This window comes from Rhinolophus sinicus, chromosome 5 (assembly GCF_057876585.1).
Source record: "Rhinolophus sinicus isolate RSI-liver-muscle chromosome 5, RSI-T2T, whole genome shotgun sequence".
In the NCBI taxonomy this organism is placed as follows: domain Eukaryota; kingdom Metazoa; phylum Chordata; class Mammalia; order Chiroptera; family Rhinolophidae; genus Rhinolophus; species Rhinolophus sinicus.
This window is the reverse complement of record NC_142505.1, coordinates 86,804,972-86,824,518: the sequence shown is the minus strand read 5'-3', so window position 1 is coordinate 86,824,518 and position 19,547 is coordinate 86,804,972. Positions and strand designations below refer to the sequence as shown.

The 19,547-nt window shown below is 34.8% G+C and overlaps 1 protein-coding gene across 10 annotated transcripts in view; it reads right to left on the bottom strand.

Moving 5' to 3' along the window:
• Nucleotides 1-19,547, bottom strand: part of TCERG1 (transcription elongation regulator 1) — a 55,669-nt gene that overhangs the window by 25,915 nt on the left and 10,207 nt on the right. For 6 of the 10 annotated variants that reach the window (XR_016021358.1, XR_012489816.2, XM_088798691.1 and 3 more), the window contains exons 5-10: nt 14,928-15,170; nt 10,676-10,738; nt 9,321-9,521; nt 8,602-8,714; nt 7,811-7,899; nt 251-411 (exon numbers count right to left, since the gene is read on the bottom strand). Coding sequence is in view for 8 of the 10 variants with exons in the window: in XM_088798691.1 (XP_088654817.1) it covers nt 251-411; nt 7,811-7,899; nt 8,602-8,714; nt 9,321-9,521; nt 10,676-10,738; nt 14,928-15,170 (870 nt within the window). In the remaining 2 variants the exon portion in view is untranslated. The remainder of the gene's footprint in view (nt 1-250; nt 412-7,810; nt 7,900-8,601; nt 8,715-9,320; nt 9,522-10,675; nt 10,739-14,927; nt 15,171-19,547) is intronic. The other 4 variants (XM_088798692.1, XM_019739093.3, XM_074313726.2 and 1 more) reach the window with 1 other exon arrangement.

Below are 19,547 nucleotides of genomic sequence, written 5' to 3'. Positions count from 1 at the left end.
AACATATCTCGTACTAACTGAAAGTTTCAACAAGTAAAAAAAAAATATGTTTTTTAAATGTTTTTATCCAAACTCTCTCTATTTTTTATATCACTAATACTGAACTCAAACTAACACAGCAGTCTATTTTCCATTTCTCAAATTTCTTATATTCCTTGAAAATAGAGTTTTTCTAAATGGCCTCACATTTTCTGTCAAAATATTAAAAGAATGTTAACATTAGAAAATGAATTCCTAATTTAAAACTTACTTAGTTTCTTCATTTCTTCCATTCCTTTCTTATGAGGGGGCTCTTGAATAATTTTGTCAACATCTGCCCTTCCAATCAGATCATCAGGCCGGTCCCACATAGAAAGACGGGTGGTAGGATTATAAAAGAAGACCCGTTCATCACCAGTCCAAACAACACACCTAAGAATGGATTCAAATAGCATTACCTTATGTTATGAAACACATTTTATAGCTAGGTCGTTTACTGTCATCCTGTTATAAGGGGAGGTGGTGGTCATGGGAAAGGATATGTTTACATTTAATAACAGTTATTTATAGAGAACCAAACAAGGTTTTTAGAGCAGAACAAAGTTGACTGCCTAAGGTGAAAACCACAGTTTAACATATTGAGAAAACCAGGAAAAGTAAAGCAACTGTGATCAGAGTTTAGAATGCACAGGGACTTGGTCAGGCACACTCAAATTGAGAATGCTACATTTAACCTATCACAAAGGATGCGGTTAATGGCAACAAGTAATAATGCAACTAAGCAATCTAAAGCTAAAAGAACAGACCATAGTACCTTACCTATGACACAATTCTTAATATCTCTTATCAAATCAGAATTACATACTCAAATGCAAACTTCTATGAAGCCTTTATATCTGATTATATCTGGTATAAGAAACAGAAGTACCAACAGAGCTGTGGCACTGTAGTCCACTACAGCTCACTGTTCCTATTAATCACAACCAGAAACTCAGACAAAATAGAAAAAAACAATTATGGGAAGACTCCATAAAGTTTAAAAAAAAGAAAAAAAAAAGACTGCAGTATGGAGGAGAGTCAAAATTTAGAGAAGCAACTGCACAGGTATAAATTTCCCATTTCTCCTCCCTCAAATCTCAGCCCTGAGGGTGGCCCTTAGGTAACTAAACTCCAACAGAAACCAGGCCTTTATGGCCAGATAATCAAGTTAATCAACAGCTGCTAAACCCAAGGTGACCTAGACTGTGAAATTATCAGACAAAGACTCTATTGTTGAAATAATCAAAGACTTAAAAGCAGCATTTATACCTAGGCTTCATGAAATGAAGAAAAACAAACTTGAAATGAATGAAAAGACAGGGGTTCTCAGCACAAAAACAGAAATTGTAAAAAAAAAAAAAAAAAAAAAAAAAAAAATTAAAGAAGGAAATTTTACAAATGAAAAATACAACTGAAATTAAATTTCTCTGGATTGGCTCAAGAGCAGAATGGTGACAAAAGAAGAAACAATGAGTGAATTAGAAGACAGATCAATAATGATCCCTTCTGAACACAGGGAGGGCGCAGAGAGCCAGGGGATGAATAGTCTCAGGAACCTGAGGGACCGTATCAAAATGTCTAATATACATAGCACTGGGATCCCAGAAGAGGCTATTAGGCAGAAAAAAATCTGAAGACATACTGGCCAAAAACTTCTCCAAATTTGGTAAAAGATATAAATATTAAAGAAGCTCAGTGAACCCCAAACAGGATGGTACAACTAGAACTCGCATACGCTGCTGATGGAAATTTCAAAATGAAAGGATGATTTGGAAAGCAACTGGGCAGTTTCTTAGGAAGTTAAGCATATATACCAAATAATCCAGGGATTACACTCTTAGTTATTTACCTAAGACAAATAAAAACATACGTCTCCACAAGAATGTTCATAGCCATATCAGTTGTAATTAACTTGGGCTATATCCAATTTTTGGCTATTACAAAGAGGCTAATATGTAGGCGTGGAATGGCTGAATATTGGAAACAACCCAAATGTGCATCAGCAGGTGAAAGGATAAACTGTGGCATAGACAAACAAAGGCCTGCTACTCAGCAATGAAAAGGAACAAACTATCGATATATTCAGTAACATGGATAAATGTCAAAAATCATTATTGCTAAGTGAAAGAAATTACCCAAGTCAATCACAAAAGGCACATATTATATGATTTCATTTATATGAAATATCCAGAATACGCAAATCTAGACAGAAAGGAGATTAGTGCCTAGGACTGAGGGAGTTGACAAGAAATGCGCAGTGACTGTTAATGAGCATGGGATTTCTCTGGAGGGGTAATGAAAACATTCTCAAGATGATTATGGTGATGGCAACACAACTCTGAATATATTAAAAATCATTAGGTTGTACTCTTTAACAAGTGAATTGCATGGTATGTGAATTATCCCAATAAAGCTGTTAAACATTTTTTAAAAAGAAACTAGACAGAAAAAAGTATATACTATATGATTATTGATATAAAATTCTGGAAAATGCAAAGTAATCTATAATAATAGAAAGCAGAGAGATACTTAGGGATGGAGATAGAAGGAGGTATGGACTACAAAGGGACACAAGAAAACTTTTGGGGGTACTGGTAATGTTTGTCTTGATGGTGGTAATGAAATTTAAGTATGTTAAGTATGTGCAGCTTATTTTACTTGAACTATACCCCAGTAACACAAGTAAAAATAAGAGAAAATGTATAATACATCACCAAACTAAAATCTTTTAGGGAAATAGACTAGATATCTCTTTTGTTTTGGTCATGAAATCCAACCAAAACCTAAGGCTTACTGATGCTAGAGAACACAAAATGCTTCTAGTTTTGACCTCTCTTTACACTTAATTTTTAAAGTACCGTAGGGGTTTGGGGGTGGGGCGAATGTTATACATTTTCATCCAAATATTCAGTGCAGAATTCTCTTCAAGAAGTTCCATTAGAACCATCATGAGACACTTAATCCATCTTGTTAGATGTTTATTGGGGAAAAAAACTAAGTCTAAATTTTTCTATGGCAGCTTCTAAAACACTGATCTATACTAACAGCAGCAAATACTTTACAATAGAAATGTTGTTCTAACTCATGTTGGCTTCAAAATACCTAAGTTGCTAATACAGTGCCAGTGGTATTAGGGATAAATGTGGAGTGTGAAGCTGTCAGGACATTTCAGAATTAACAGAAAAGCTATGAACAAAAAGAATTATTTTGTCACAAAATTGCCATGTTGATGATATGCATAATAAATTATTTATGGGTGAAATGTAGTGATATCTGCAAATTTTAACGTATCAAAAAAAGACTGATTAGCAGATGCATTGAGGGACAGATAAGTGACAAAGCAAATATAATGAAATATTAACTGTAGAATCTAGGTGGTCTATAGATGGTGTTAACTGTTCTAGAAACATTCTTTCAATGTTTCTGTATGTTTCAATTTTTTCATAATAATTGGGAGTAAAAAGCTATAAAAACAAAAATAACCATAGAAACACAGCAGAAAGAAAAAGACAGACAGAGAGGGGAGGGAGGGAGAGAGGAAGGAAAGAAGAAAAGAAAGAAAGGGAGGGAGGGAGAAAAGGGAGGGTAGGCCCTGTGCCACTTTCAGTAAATATAAAAGTGACTAGAAGTTAGAGATAAATTTTTCATAAAAACCCAACATAGACTACAGATAAACAAAGCATGGCAAATACAGGCGGCCCTCACTTTGTATGGGACTATAAAAATAAATTCAAGCTAAATCTATGTGATGCAATCTTAGTAAGCAATACGAAAAGTTACAATTGGTCTGTGACCTCTAGAAAAAACTCCCAATATAGGTAAGAGAAACATGAAACTTTGTGTTTTACATTCAGCTTCTTAACTTATCTCTAAAGAAAGTAATTTGAAGAGCGACATCAGAAGATATCAAGAGACAGACCAATAAAAATTTAATTATCCAAATGAAGTGGCATACCCCTGCCTTAGCTGAACAATTTGTTTACAGTTACATTTACCTATTTTATAAGAAACATAAAATAATAAATTAAGGATTAAAGTTACACTAATAAATTCCTTCATTGATAGAACTTGCAAAATAATTTGGACAAGTGGTTATCTTTCATGTACAAATTTCCTCTGTTATCCGAAAGTAGAGTGTTCCCTATGAAACCTTTTGTAAGTGGAAATACTAAAGCAAAGAAGCAATTACCATTAATTTATATGGAAAATTCTTGAGCATTCCCAGACCCAAAATTCAAGATATGGACAATGTATTTTGTTCACCATGAACGAAACGCTTATTACGTCCAGTTTTCCACTAAGCTTACTGTAGGCTTTTCTTACTGAGCTCTCGTAGGCTTTTCTGATACCTTAGGACACATCTTGCTAACTGATGCACAAAACCAATCGAGATACTGCACAGATGCTCACAGACACAAGTTCAAAGCTGTGGGCGGCTTGACGCTTAGACGCTGAGAGTAGTTTCCGGACAGGGCTTGGCGGGACCACCCTAGCTGCTGGGGGTATGCGCTGCCTATAAAGGCTTGCTGCAAAACAAACGCTCAACGGTATTTTCACCTTTTTTCATAAAAGCGAAAATCCTCTTTGGATTTCTTTCAGTTAGCAAAAAAACAAGTACTAATGTAGGTCTTCCGTAAAAGTAGCAGAAGATGAACTTCTAAAAAGCAGGGGATACCTGTACTCTGATGGGCTGTAAAAGCACTAAAAATACAGTTGCTTTTTTTTGGGGGGTGGGGGGGAGAAATGGGAATGCTTCCTAAGACACAGAACCTAGAAACTATAAATAAAAAGATCAATAAATTTGACCTGATCAAAGTATAAAACTTATGTATGATGAGATATCAGAAAGATAGAAATTGTAATACATGAAAAAGGCTCTCAGATATCATTAAGAAAAAGACAAGTCCATAAAGAGAGGAGCAAAACCTGAAGACAGGCAATCCACAGCCAATAAACATGAAATAGGTTCAATTATACCAGCATTCTGGAAACCTAAGAATCCTTTTCTTATCAGGTTACCAAAGATTTAAAAGGAATAACCCTACACTGGTGAGTGCAGAAGAACTGGTACTCTGGCTGTTGTTGGAAATATTAACTGGTACAGCCCCTTCTCCCCCCGAAAAAACCCTTACCAAGGTCCATTTAAGCTATGGTCACCAAAATTTTAAATAGCTGTATCACTTGATTCAGCACATCAAACAGAAGTACTTGAATAAATTCAAAAAGAAAACATGTATAAGGTGTCCTAAACAGCAATTTTTGTAATGCCAAGGGCAAACCCCACCACCACACACAAAAAAATGGGAAATAACGTAATCACCCATTGCAGGAAAATTACGCATTTTCATACAACAGAAAATGATGCCCTCACAAGTAGATTTATATGTACTAAAACTGAAAATTTTCTGAGACCTATTTAGTAAAAATCACCGAGAATACACATATTTTTAAGGACACTACAATGTGCATGTATGCTGCACACACACCTCCATGTACATAAAACACAATATTGCAAAAGGTCCAGAAGGCATATGTACCAAACTTTTATTAACGAAGAGGCTTGGTGAAGGTGGAATTCTACAACTTTTTACTTCATATAAGTCCTTCATATTGTATTCTTCTGTGCATTCATTATTCTTTTCTATATTATGTCAGATCAATGAGAAAACAAAGCAAAGCCCAAAAGCAAAAGACATAAGTAAGAGAAAAAGAGACTTAGAGGATAATAAATACAAGCGACTTGACATATAAATGACAAATGTTCCAGAAAAAGAAAAAGAAACAGATGAAGAGAAGCAATAATGAAATCCCAAAAGAATATTTCGCTAATCTGAGGGCCCAAGTCTGAAAGCTGATGAGACCCACGAAGCTCAGACCGGTGGGGTTTGGGGCAGGTTCCTGGCTTGTCATGTACAATACTCAGAGAAACCACAACCCAGGAATATATTCTTTGAATAGACAGTGTTTTCATAACTTTGGTTTTGGAACCAGGTGAATATTCTGCATAATTATATTTTAAAATTCTGCATATTATTGCCTAGAAAACCACTGCTCTAGGCAATAATAATCAGCAGTGGCTGCTAACCACAAGCTTGTGTATCAAGTTGGTGATATAACTACACAGAAAACAAATATTCCAAATGCCTTTAAAACATAATTTGACTACAACATCCCCAGAGTGATACACCCAAAACAAAAATAACCGGGAAAAGAGCTAAACTGTCTTCAGTAATCACACTGTTATTGTTACTGTTGGTACTGTTCTGTGACTTGTTTGTGAGAAAAGTAAATGAGTAATTATGTTGCTATCACTCAAAAACAGGATTTTCAGCAGGAAAGGAGATATTGAACTAACAGAGACAATGAGATTCAGTAAAAATCTTGTAGACCTGAATTGCAAGTAATGGCATGAATTCAGGATGTATATTTAAATATATGTATCTTCCATTTGTATCTACCAAAGAGGTAAAAAAATGAGTAATTCACTAGTAACAACTATCTCTAAATCCCACGTGGAAGCCTATTAATGCAACTTCCCACAAAAGGAAACTTTGGGATCCTTGGAGAAATGGCTGAATCTAGGTCTGAGACAGGGAATTCATGAGGTAAGCCAGAGACATCATGTAAGAGCAGAAAAAAAGGAAGGTATCAAAGATAGGGTTGTAACAAAAACACCCTCAGGAGTCAACCTTAAGAAGCTTCACCCAGCCAAAGCCGAAACTGAACATCAATCGGGATAAATAACTGCAATGGCTAAGAAAATACATTTAAATCTATGAATCTGTATTACTCAAACAAACTCATTATTCTGAAAACCAGTATATCCTTTCTTTCCTATACAATTTGTACCTCTAAATAACTAATGTTGCTAAGGGGAAGCATCTCTAAGTATTCCAGTTAATAAATGGAAAAGGAAGGATAGAAATACATTACTGCCACTTTCAACCTTTAATGATTTAATGGATCTAGGCCAAGTTTTGCAAGTTCAGCACTATTGACATTTTGGACCAAATAATTAATTCTTATAGGGGCTGTCCTGTTCATGGTAGGTTTAGAAGCATCCCTGGTCTTTACCCTCTAGATGTTAGATGCTGTTAACACCTTCCAAGTTATGACAACCAAAAATGTCTCTAGACATTACCAAACATCCACTGATGGGGGGGAAGGGAAGAAGTGGTAAAATTATTATTGGTTGAAAACCACTGCTCTAGGCAATAATAATCAGCAGTGGCTGCTAACCACAAGCACATAAAAAGGGACATCATCACCATGAACTAGTCTTGCCAAAAAGATCAAGCCTGAAGCTAATCACATTTCTGTACCTGCTTGCTAGTTTGTAGGAAATTCAGGAATGGAGGACTCTAGTAAACAGCACCATGAAGATTCATGCAGACTGTGGACTCTACAGAACAAACACGTTTACCTTCTCTATAATAAGGAAGAAAAAGTAAGAGATACAAGTTGGAAGGGAATCTACAGATTACAAATCAACTCATTACAATGTGTGAACTGTATATGGTTAAGTGATTTGGAGCAGGAACAGGAGAGAAAGCACTGACGGGGAGAGGGAGAACCAAACAAAAGAATAAATTATGAACAAGAAACACTACTGGAGAGCACCATGAAGGGAGGAAGAAAGACACTGCAGCAACTGAGTTTTAGGTTGGCTACTCAAAAGACAACAAACAAGAACCAAAATATTCGGTAAATAAAAACATACACTTGACATATACTTTTTTAAAGTACTTTTGCTTTCAAGTGTAATAAACAAGTCAATAAGCCAACCACATACCATGGAGTACCAGGAATAGGGGTAGTAGCTACTGGCTTTGCCTTCTGGGCAGCCTTTTCTTCTTCGGTCATCTCCTCTTCTTTGGGCTCCTATGAGAAATATTACTCCCATTTAATTAATACTGTAAAATTATACCACACAGTATCACTGCAATGGTTCAAAGTGCAAACAACATAAGGTCTGTTGCTAGTATAGGAAAGGGAGACTGAGTAGAAATTTCTAAGAAAGCTCTAAATTCTTGCCTCCTAGACAGAACTGAATTCCACAATAGTAGACGGTTCTATCTTACAGACTCACTAACCACCTGCTTAGGAGCAGAAATGGGGAATACAGTATACAAAATTTAAGGTCATTTTCATTTAAGGTCATTTCATTTTTTCTGCTAATTTCCTTACTATAAACATGACTACCATTATTCCCTCACTGGATAAAGGAAGCTTCCAAAAATCAAAGTTTTTAGTGATGCATACCAATTCTTCCATGCTAGGAGAGGACAGACAAAAAATATAATGAACATTCCCCAAATATGAAGAAGTTGTAGTTGTAATTTTAACATGTACCAGTCTGTAAGTAAGAGACTGGAGATCAGGTCCAAGCTCTGGTATAAGGTGTTTTCTTTTGATTTAGTATAAGAAGTAATTTAATGAAAACTTTCAAAGGAAAAACTGAATTAAAACTTCAAAGAACCCTTTCAGAGATGAAATCTGTAACAATTATCTGAAACTGTTATCAAATGGATTTTCAGTTACAAGTAACCTGTACCCCATAATCAATGCTGGCTCCCAGGTTACCTCCTTTATCTCCTTTATTGGCTCTTCTTTAGGATCCTCCTCCTCCGTCTCCATTGGCAGAGGTTCTTCAGAAGGTTCTTTAATTGGCTCTTTAATCTTATCCTCTAATTTTTCTACGTAAAAAGTTAAGATAATGTCACTCAATGGTTTTGATGTAATTTTCCAAGAACTTTCAGGGACTGAAGAGTTAGGATATTCCGTAACTAGAGTTACCAACCACAAAGATACAATGTTCTTCCTTGTAATATCATCATTCATTTGAATCTAACATAATGCTCAACTTCACATACCTTGCTATACCAATCAGAAAACTGTCACTAGAAAAGAACTACTGATTTCAGAGAGAAAAGGTCTTTTAGGTCATTCGTGTATCATTTGTAGCAATCATTCATTTTGCTGAAAGGGATAAGATACTAAGATACTTATGAACAGAAACAGGGACTTGTGGTATAGAAAATTATGAGTCTTCTTCAACCAAGACTTCAAGGGCTTAATTTTTTTACTTTGGAACACATACGATACATACATTCCTTTCTGATCAGTACTATCAACCTCAATAAGGATACCGATAATTAAATAACAGATTAATAATGCCATTCCTGACACGAGTAAAAATATATATTTGTATGTATGTATAATTTAATTTCTCCAGCTGGAATAGTCTTCTATTTATAATGTTATAGTTTATACTATGTCCCACCAAATCATTAAAACTATACCTTTTTCCTTTAGTTCTTGGGGTTTTTCCCAGGTTGATTCTAATGTTCTATTATTATAATAGTATGTCTTCCCATCTGCTGTTTTATATTCAGTCCACTCAGAAACTGCTGTTGCTCCAGCTAAGGTGGCAGGTGAAGCTGCAATAGCGACCTGGGGGTGTATCATGGGTACAATAGGAGGGGCCATTCCTGGCAACACACCTAAAAGAAGAAGTAAACAAAAGTTAGACCCAAATATCAAATTGCAATTCAAAATAAAACTTTCAAATACGAGCTAAATCTTCCTAGTAAATATTAATAAATGAATGAGCCAGTTGGAATAAAAAAAGAAAATCACATAAAATGTGATTTAATTACTTAAGTCTATTTCCCTTGTTTAGTTCTAATGTCTAAATTCAATTAAATTCAGAAACTCAACCCAAGAAGTACCATAAATAAGAACAGTCAGAAATTTGGGTCACACCTATGACGAAGTCTTAAAATAATAAATTCTAAAAATCCTGGTATAGTCTCTACTTATTAATAGAAATATATTTTCATAAAGAATTTTTCAAATTCTAATGAAATAAAGGCAACAAGTATATTTACTGAGTATGTTTCCTGAGGCAAAATCATTTTCTAGTTCTAAGGTACTTAAAAGGGTATGAATAAAATTCTCAGTTTTTAAATTAAATGACTGAGTTTATTCTCAAGTCTACTTTAAATACTAAGTGATTAAGTCAGAGAGCCCTATAACTGTCAGTTTAGTCTTTTCCTAAAAGAAAACAGTTTCTTCTATTTTTAAAATAAGCCGCAACTTATGTTTTTACAAGATAGCTAAAAAAGCTGGTATTACATAAATAATTAAGAATATGTGAATCAAAATTGAAAAACAAAACCTCAAATCCTATACTGGAATCTAAGTTTTAGGTAGTTATCTTCAATCCCCTTAAAATATAAATTTATGCGATACACACAAATATTCACACACATATACTCACTAGCATGCAAGCATAATCACATCACTTTACACATGGAAATGATTTTTTTATATTTAACTTAAAAACACGTATCAAAAAATAAAATTAAATGTTATGAATATGAGAATGAAGTTGTTTACACTTATTACAAAAATTAAGATATAAAGTGATCTGACCTTATTTGCTTTTGTGAACCAAAGAAGCTAATACTACAGGCAATTGGGAAAATTAAGTGTTGGCCAAATATGACAACTGCATTTATACTGCTCGTTAAAAAGAAAAATATAAAAAAATCCACTCACTTGGGCAAAAATAAATAAATAAAAGGATAAACAACAACATTCACTACCATGCCAACTTACAGACAAAACAAACTAAGATGGTTTTAAAAATTACCGGTCTTGGTGGTAGCGACTGTCTTTACATACGGGCAGCTGACTATTTGCATCATTGCTACACCTGTAAAATGGATAAGCAAGCATACGTTGGAAAGCTGCCATTGTTATGTCGGCTACCACTGGGATTCAGGAAAATAATTTACCACTACAATTTAGAATGTTATTTCCAATGAAAAAGACCAAGAATGGAATAAAATTTCTTTTTGTTTGACATTTTGTGGGAAGTGGCGCCAAATCCAATGATAACTAATTCTAAATTATATCAATTACCTTTTTAGCAAACCAGCTCTGATAATATTTGAAGGAGTCTCAAGAGTTTAAATTCAACAAAGGAAAGCCCCTTCGTTAACATATACATAACAAGTTCTCATGTGGGACATTTTCCCACAGGACATCAAACCCATGCTGCTGTTGCTTAGAAACCAGTGAAAGGCAGATGCAGCATGACATTGACAAGACACTGACTTTCTCTGTGCTGCTTCTAAGTGGGAACTACATGCAGAAGCTGAGGCATGGAGCATAACCATGCAGAAATAGAAAAAGAATAAGATAGGACAAAGGAAGGGAAAGGAAGAAAATAAGGTATGAGATGGAGCCAAATATTCCACTGCAAATAATACTGTAAATAAAGGAAGGGCAAAGATGAAAAGGAGGGTAGCATTCAATTAACGACAAAATATCCATGTTTAGTGCCTGCTCTATGAATGCCATGTGCTTGGGACACGGTGGAAGCAGGCTAACATGTTAAGAAAAACACAGCCCCTTTAATCTCATTAATGACTACATGGGCTGACTGCTTCAGAAACCTCTATCACTTAAGCCAGCTAAAGAGATAGCACTTGTATTAAAGCACGGAAATTACGTACAGTTCTTAGAAGAATGAAGACTCATCATGATGCATTACAATGGTGATATAAAAAGGGAATGAAAGGAAAAGCTGGAAAACTAGACTGATTAACTGAGGATACTAAAAATTAAGAGTGAAATTAAAAAATTTTTTGGAGGAAATGGCTGAAGGATGAAAGGAAAGGGATAGGGAATTAAATTTTATTTTCTATTTGTTTGGACTAAAAACCTAAACCTAGTTTGGTACTAATGAAAATTAAAAACATACTATTTTCCCCACTAAAGTACAGGAAAAGAAATTTCTCCTAATTCAGAAACAAAAATTAAAATTAAACCCCTGGGTTTGTGAATAATGTACCTATGTTCATGCACACACACACAAAACTACTGCCAATTTTTGAAAAGTGCTGTTTTTCTTTATTACTACTTTAATAAAGCCTATTAAAGCTAAACTTTCTATTAATTCTGAAACTAAAACAACAGCACTGGATCATAAAGGCATGCTGAGTAAAGTTATATGTATAGTTTTATTTTCCTTAAAAGAAAGTAATGGAAAAATTCATTTGGTTAAGGAAGTCACAGGTATTAGGTTTAAATTATTATAAATGCTGCCATCTGCAGGACCACTGAGCCTATTAAGTCAGCAATAGAAATTCAATTCCTGGAATAAATGAACTTTATCCTCAAAGACTGTTCTCCAAAACCATTCCCAATAAGTAATTTTAACTACACTATTTAAAAAGAAGAAAGTCAAATTATTCATATTTAGGCATAACTGCCATTGTTAAATATCAAGTGGGCCAACACAGAACTCTTATATTTGATCTTCAACATACAGACCACACTGAAAGGTCATACGTGTTTCTTCTCATGCTAAGAAGATAAACTTAATGTTTTCTCTGTGGGTAATTATTATGTGCACATCATGAAGGCTCACAAAATAACCACATATTTCTCCCTTTTTTAAAGGGAGCATTTGTTCGAGTTTCCTACAACTCTGTCTTCAAATTATGATCTATTAGGAAATTAGAAAATTCCATTTAGCATTTTGGATAATTCTGTCACTGACAATAAGTTTCTTAAAATTCCAAATAAGACTTTAGTCTTAGAAGTAGAAATCTTATAATCCTAATCCACTTTACATGCCCAAATCCAATTCTTACTCCGATATTTTACCTAACTCTTCCTGTCCTTTCCTTCATTTTACTTGACTATCTCTTCCTTAGTCTTTCTCATTAGAGCCACACATAGCTATTTCGAATAGAATCTGAGATTCCAAGATAAATTTCACCCAAATCTCTCCTGTTTACCTTACTGCCAAATTGATATAAAGTAGGAAAACCAGAGATACAGATCTCACTGAACATAAAACCAAAGGTGTGGGGAAGAGAAAAGTCTTTTTCTTTATCACTACAGCACCCTAAAGGAGAGAATTAAAGGGAAAATGAGAAAATGAACATTAATGCCAAAGATACCTTACTATATAAACAAACATTACTTTCTATAAAACACTAGCTCCCTCTCCAAAGAATCTGTACTTAGACAAAATTTTACAGGTTCTCTAACTCAAGTTCTCTTCCAATTGACCTACAAAATGTCACCAGTGGCTGCCATTTATTAAATGTCTTGTACTGCCAAACTTCCTAAGTACCACCTCATTGGGTCAAACGGTCACCACCATCTGTTCTAACATTTGATGGGGTGAGAGTGGAGAAGAAAGACCATGACATCAAAATGGAGCTATAACTGAAGAAATTTTATAGTGACAAAATTCCACTTTCTATAGAAATGAATTTTGCTATTCTGTACCTTTTACCCACTGGTCCTATTAAAAACCTCTAAAGCAAACTAAGTTCTTGTACAGATGATAGCCTTTCAAATACTTCAATGATGTCATTATGCTATCTCTCAATCTTCTCTCTATAGAATTAACCCCAGCTTCTTCAGATCACTGAGAATCCAGGATCTGGTCTTACTACTGTGCTTCACCTTAAAGCAGACCAAGATTGCAAGATGTTATCAAGAATATCAAGCTACTGTCCCTATATCACTTAGTTTTCTACAAAAAGTTTATCTAAAGAGGAAAGTATCCAGCTACTTGTCTTAAATTTAACTTAGAAAAAGGGTAGTCCCTAGTAGTATTGGTTTTCTTTAGTTTTAAATAACTTAAGTTTCTTAAACATTACATTGGGCATTTAATTACCTAACACTACATCAACAACATGTACAAAGTTTTTCTACAAAAACACCACACTAATTCCTGAAACTTGTGGTTACTTTCTTACTAAGGTGCAATTGTCTGAGTGTTCTTTTCAAAAGGATCACAAGGAAAAAGACAACTAGAGCAACAGTGATAATTAAAATGTGCACAAACCTAAGAAGCAGCTGTACACAAGCCTATTCTTACACGGAAACTAGTACAACAGGGTGGCAACAACAGATAGTGGGAGGAATGTAAAATTGGGAGACAAGAGGCCTAGGTACTATTTATCTTTGCTGCAAGCTAGCACAATGAACTTGACCTACAGTATTCGTATTTTCAACTATAATACTAGAAGAATAGACCATGGATTAAGGAATAAATATTTGACAACAGCAAATGCATTCAAATTAGGATGCCCAACACTATCACTTTTTAATCCCTATAGGAAGAATTCTACTCCACAATCTTTTCATTCCTTCTTTAGTAGTAACAATTTCCCCTAAGACAAAAAAAGAAAGAAAAAGAATTCACTCTATCTAAACGTTTAAATGGTGCACGTTATACTTTTCTTCACAATTGTTACAAGGGGAACTTCTGGTTTCTGTTTTAGAGAAAAAATTTTTTTTACAGTTAAGTGACTCACATTTTCTTCCCAGTATAACACAGTTATTAAGGGTATGGTATTTGGATGGAGTGCCCAGGCTCAAGTTCAAGCACCATCACTTATGAGCTATGTAATCCTGGGCAAGTAATTTGTCTGTGTACCTACCTCACAAGACAGTTGTGAAAATTAAATGAGTTATTACATATAAAGTGCTTAGAACCATGCACAATATATAAATCACTCAACTTGTGTTAGCAATCAATGACTTGTGTTCTCTCAATTTCATAGGACTCAATCCCTTAAAAATATTGCATTTAGAACATATTTACACAAGATAATCATTTTTTATTCATTGAGGCCATTACCCAAAATAAGTGTAGCTTTAAATGTGGCTCTAATTTTAAGACATGTAAACAACAACAAAAAGGACATTTACCAAAACTGAAGAGAAAATATTGCAGTTAGCCATGAATCTTTCAAAAACGTTTCAAACAGGAGAGATTCAAGGCAAATTTCAAATGCAACAGACACATGAGAACAAACTAACTGACAATATGAAAACATAGCTGGAAAGACTATTATAATCTATTGATTTACCTGGAAGTGGAATTGGCATGCCAGGAAGGGGGACACGAAACGGAGGTACCATTACTGGTGGAAAAGCAGGTATTGCTGCTGCTGGCTGAGGTACTGAATGAGGAACAGCAGGAGGTAAAGTCTGGGGGTGCGGCTGGGGAACAGTTTGCACAGGTGTGGCTGTAGGAGCAGGAGTTGAAACACTAACTGTAGGCGTGGCAACCGAAACAGCAGAACTTGGGGTCTGATCTTGTGTTGTGGGTGCTGACGAAAGATAAAACAAAAATATGTATCACTCCTTCATAAGCCATTTTACGATATTCATTCATCATTCACTCATTCAGTAAGTAAGTATTTAAAGGCCCATTCCATGCACCGTAAGAAATTTGTAACAAAAGTTCTCTCTTCAAGAAGTTTAAAAATAGTTAAATATAAAACAATAACTAAAATACAAAGTGAAATGGGATCAATGTATAGGAATGTAAATCAAGACCCAAAGACCATTTCTAACTGTGAGAGGGTACAGAAAACTTTATACTGTGATGGCAGACCTTGAGAGACTAGGAATTCAACAAGGAAAATGACAAAGTGGAAGGAGAAAATAAGTAGTGGGAAAAGTGAATAAAAGAAAGAGTAAAGAACAACAAGAATTGTTTAGCAAACAGAAGGCAGGCAATCAGCTAGTAAAACACTAGGCATACCAACAGAACTTGTGAGTTATTTATGGCTGGAAAGGCAGGCCAGAGGCATGAAGCAGAAGGCCCTGACCAGAAAGCTTAGCTAAGGAGTCTGCACTTTACTGGGTATGGAAAGGAAGAACTTATGTAAACGTAGAAAAATGATCTAGAAGAATGCACACCGAAACATATTAACTTGTTACATCTGTGTATGCCTTTCACTTTTTACTACACGTGTTTCCTTAGAATTTAAGTTTTTAGTAAGAATGCATTCACGTGTTATTTGTGTAACTTCGTGAATGTAAAAGGGGTTTAAGGGAGGCTAAATGAAGGTTTCTGTATGAAAGAGTAATAATCAGTATCCATTTGATGAATTAACTTGATTGATGCATAGAAGTAAAGGAAGAACACAGGTGGGAAAATCAATTTCAACATATCTGGAATTGGCCAAGCAAAAAAGAACAGAGAGAAAAACATATGCAATAACTAATGACTGACTGGATATGAACAAATGGAATAAAAAACAACTTGGGTTTTTCTATAATTATTTCAAAAAAAAAAGTAAGAATGAAAAAAAAAAAAAATTCAGGTTTCCAGTATGAGACCAGGAAAATCAGAAATTCAGGATAATTTGGTTCTGCTAACAATTTATTTTTAAGTATCAAAAATAAAACATTTCATCCCTAGTAATCATTTTTTAATCAAATTGTGACCTAAAACACAAATTAATGTTTCATACTTTTAAGAAGTTTCAGTTCTCAAATATTACAAAACATTTTTGTTATTTATTTATAAACCATCTAGTTCCAAAACAAAATTCATTTTGGCAACTCATTGGTAACAAATACTTCATCTTTTTCTTGATGTAAAGAAAAATGTCAAACTCTACCTATATTGGACTAAGAATAAATTTATCAAATTCAATGAAATAAAATAGTGCTTTCCCAATACTTATGCCAATCTTATTCTACAGGAAAGTATGCTGTGCAATACAAACCACCCAGTACTCCCACTGATAAAAAAATTTGTTGAGATTTTTTTTCAGCTCCTAATAATGAAAAACTCACTTAGGCTGGGAAGATGTGAGCAATTTCATACTTTTTAATGAGGGACTCACCTTGGCTAAATAGACAGCAGGGCCAAACAAGTATCTTCAGGGGCCCAGGAATGAATTGTTGGTCTAGCATAGACCTAGCCTTAGGGTACAGTATCATATTAATATAATTTTATAACAGTGTGAAAAACACAAATTACATGCAACATTTGCCCAGTCCCATACATAACACCATTTAGCATTTGTAATCTATTGTAATGGCTGAAAATATATATAGTTATTCTTCCCAACTTCCCTGAGAAGTAGCATTTTATCAGCACTTTTCACAAACTTGCACAGGATAAAATGAATTTATACTCAACTGGAGTTAAAATATAAATTTCTCAATTTTCAGTCCCATTACCCAGGTCTATTTTGCAGTTCATAGAATTACATTTTAAAAAATATTATGGTGATAATATTTAAATATAATTACTAAAATTATGATACAAAATACTGTAGGCTGGAAAATGAGTTACAAAGGTGCCAAATTTCAAGTGGAAAGGAACACCAATGGAGATGGTAAAAGTATTCACTCAACCCATTTCTCTTGCTGACACAGGATTTTCTGAATTTGATTAGTGGCCACAGATCACGAGAGGAAAGGGATAAAGGCAATAAAATAATTACCATATTTTGCCACGTATAATGTGCACTTTTTTGCCCAAATTTAAAAGAAAAATAAGGATGCGCATTATAGGTGGGTAGTACTAATTCCATATCTATATAAATTCTTTTATTTATGCTTATGAGTTAAAAGTATAATAAATAAATAAACACTAAAATTCCTTTATAATACAAAAAACAAGTACCTAAATATAAACAAATAAAAATTTGAAATAAAACACTAAAATGAAAAATTGTCTTCTCTGAAAGTTTGGGCCAAAAACTTGGGTGCACATTATACACACGAGTGCATTATACACTGCAAAACACGGTAAATGGGAAACTGGGAGAACGGCAGCTCGGGCTTTATAGTGGGTAAATTCCTACTGACTCCATTTGCTAAAGTAACTAGTGAAACACTAGGCCTCAAAATACTCTACTAATCCAGCCTGAGATCTCAGCTAAAAAAGCTATAACAGATGGAGAAATATTAAGACGGTAATATGACGACACTGAATCAAGTGAAATAAAAACAGACGTAAGGAATACTCAGAAAGATATCAAAATTGATGTTTAAAGGCAGTAAAAAGAACATGATTTTGCTATTCTGCTCTTAGAATAAAGGCCTCCCAATCACTGCAGGGCAGTGCGAAAAAATGACAAACGGGAACTCTAAATAGCATAGTTGATAGCTATGGACCTGACAGACCACTCATACACAGAAATGGAATACATATAGGATAGTACCTGGCTACACATCTTCCTTAAAACACTGTAGTTCTCCTTCCTAAGAAGGCAGGGAACAAAACATAAGCAACACAGAGCCTCCACATAGAACCACATTGCTTTCATTAATCACCTTCTCCATTACCTCCACAGGTACCCTATACAAACCAGCAGCTTCCTGCCTTGCCACACAGGTTTTAGAAGCACTGACCTAGAAAAAGGCAAAGACACCCCCAACCAGCTAGCTCATATCACTGTTACACTTCCATATAAGAATTCACCCTAGCTATGAAACAAAACAGACAAAGTTATTTACGTACATCTTCCTACTAAGTACATTTTCCCCACGCTGACAAAGAATATCAAGTAGGGCCTTTATAAAACTGTCTCCAAATTACATGTACCTTACTTCTTTGGTTCTTGTATCAATAAAATAAAATCTGAATCTACTAAGATTAAATTTCTCTCATCTACACACTTCTTACAGTGCAATATACAGTACACTAATAATTCCCAAGACCCTGAAGCTACTGGGGAAAGGGGCACTTTCTTTTTCTTATTCTTATCTATTATCCATGTAGCAAAATAATCCAAATTATAATCACCCCGTAGGGATACGTATCTTCATAACAGTATCATAAAAAACAATAAATCAACAGTCATTACTTAAATATTCTGGGGCTCAATCTCAGCTATAAAGTAAGTAGCAACAAACATACACACACACACACACACACACACACACACACACGTAGTATAAATATTAATGACACTCTTTTAAGCAAATTAATATTCTCCCTTCCTCATCCCTGAAATCTATTAATCTTTTTAGAAAAGACCTAACCTTTAGGCCTCTGCGACTTTATACCTGAAAATTCTCCTACCTTTCTGACTGCCTCTTTCTCAACTCATTTCATCCGCCTGCATCCCATTTCTAGGACCTATCCACCTCTAAATGAGATTGCAACACTACCCAAAAAATGAGCACCAGAAAATTCTTCCAGAATACTGCATTTATACAGGCTCCCCGGTGGCAGGCTGAGTCACCTATTTGCCTGGTTCTTAACTCTTCAGAACCTGGGTCCACACTTTTCAATCTAGTAACAATGTAAACTTTCCCACCTCAAAAGAGTTCCTTAATAATCCCATAAACTACATGCATCCTCATTTCCTGAGCTTTGTTTATACTGTCCCCCGCACCTGACAGACTTCTCCTTACTTTCGAACCTACTCAAATTCAACCACAAATCCTTCATGACCAACCTCATACCCATGCAGTCCACCCAGTTGTCTTTTCTGCAATTGTTTTATCTTATTTTCTCTGTATAATTTTGCACACTATACTCTAATTGTTTTACATGCATTATGCTGGCAGTCTGAGTTAGAAAAACTGGAAGCTCTATAAGGTAGGTACTGAGACTTACACTTACTTTGCAAACCCACAGCACCCAGCATTACTGCTAGCCAAGCTGAATGGCTCACTCTGCACTTCCCCAGTTGAGCTTCAGGAATTGCAACTGGGCAAATAATTTCTTCTAC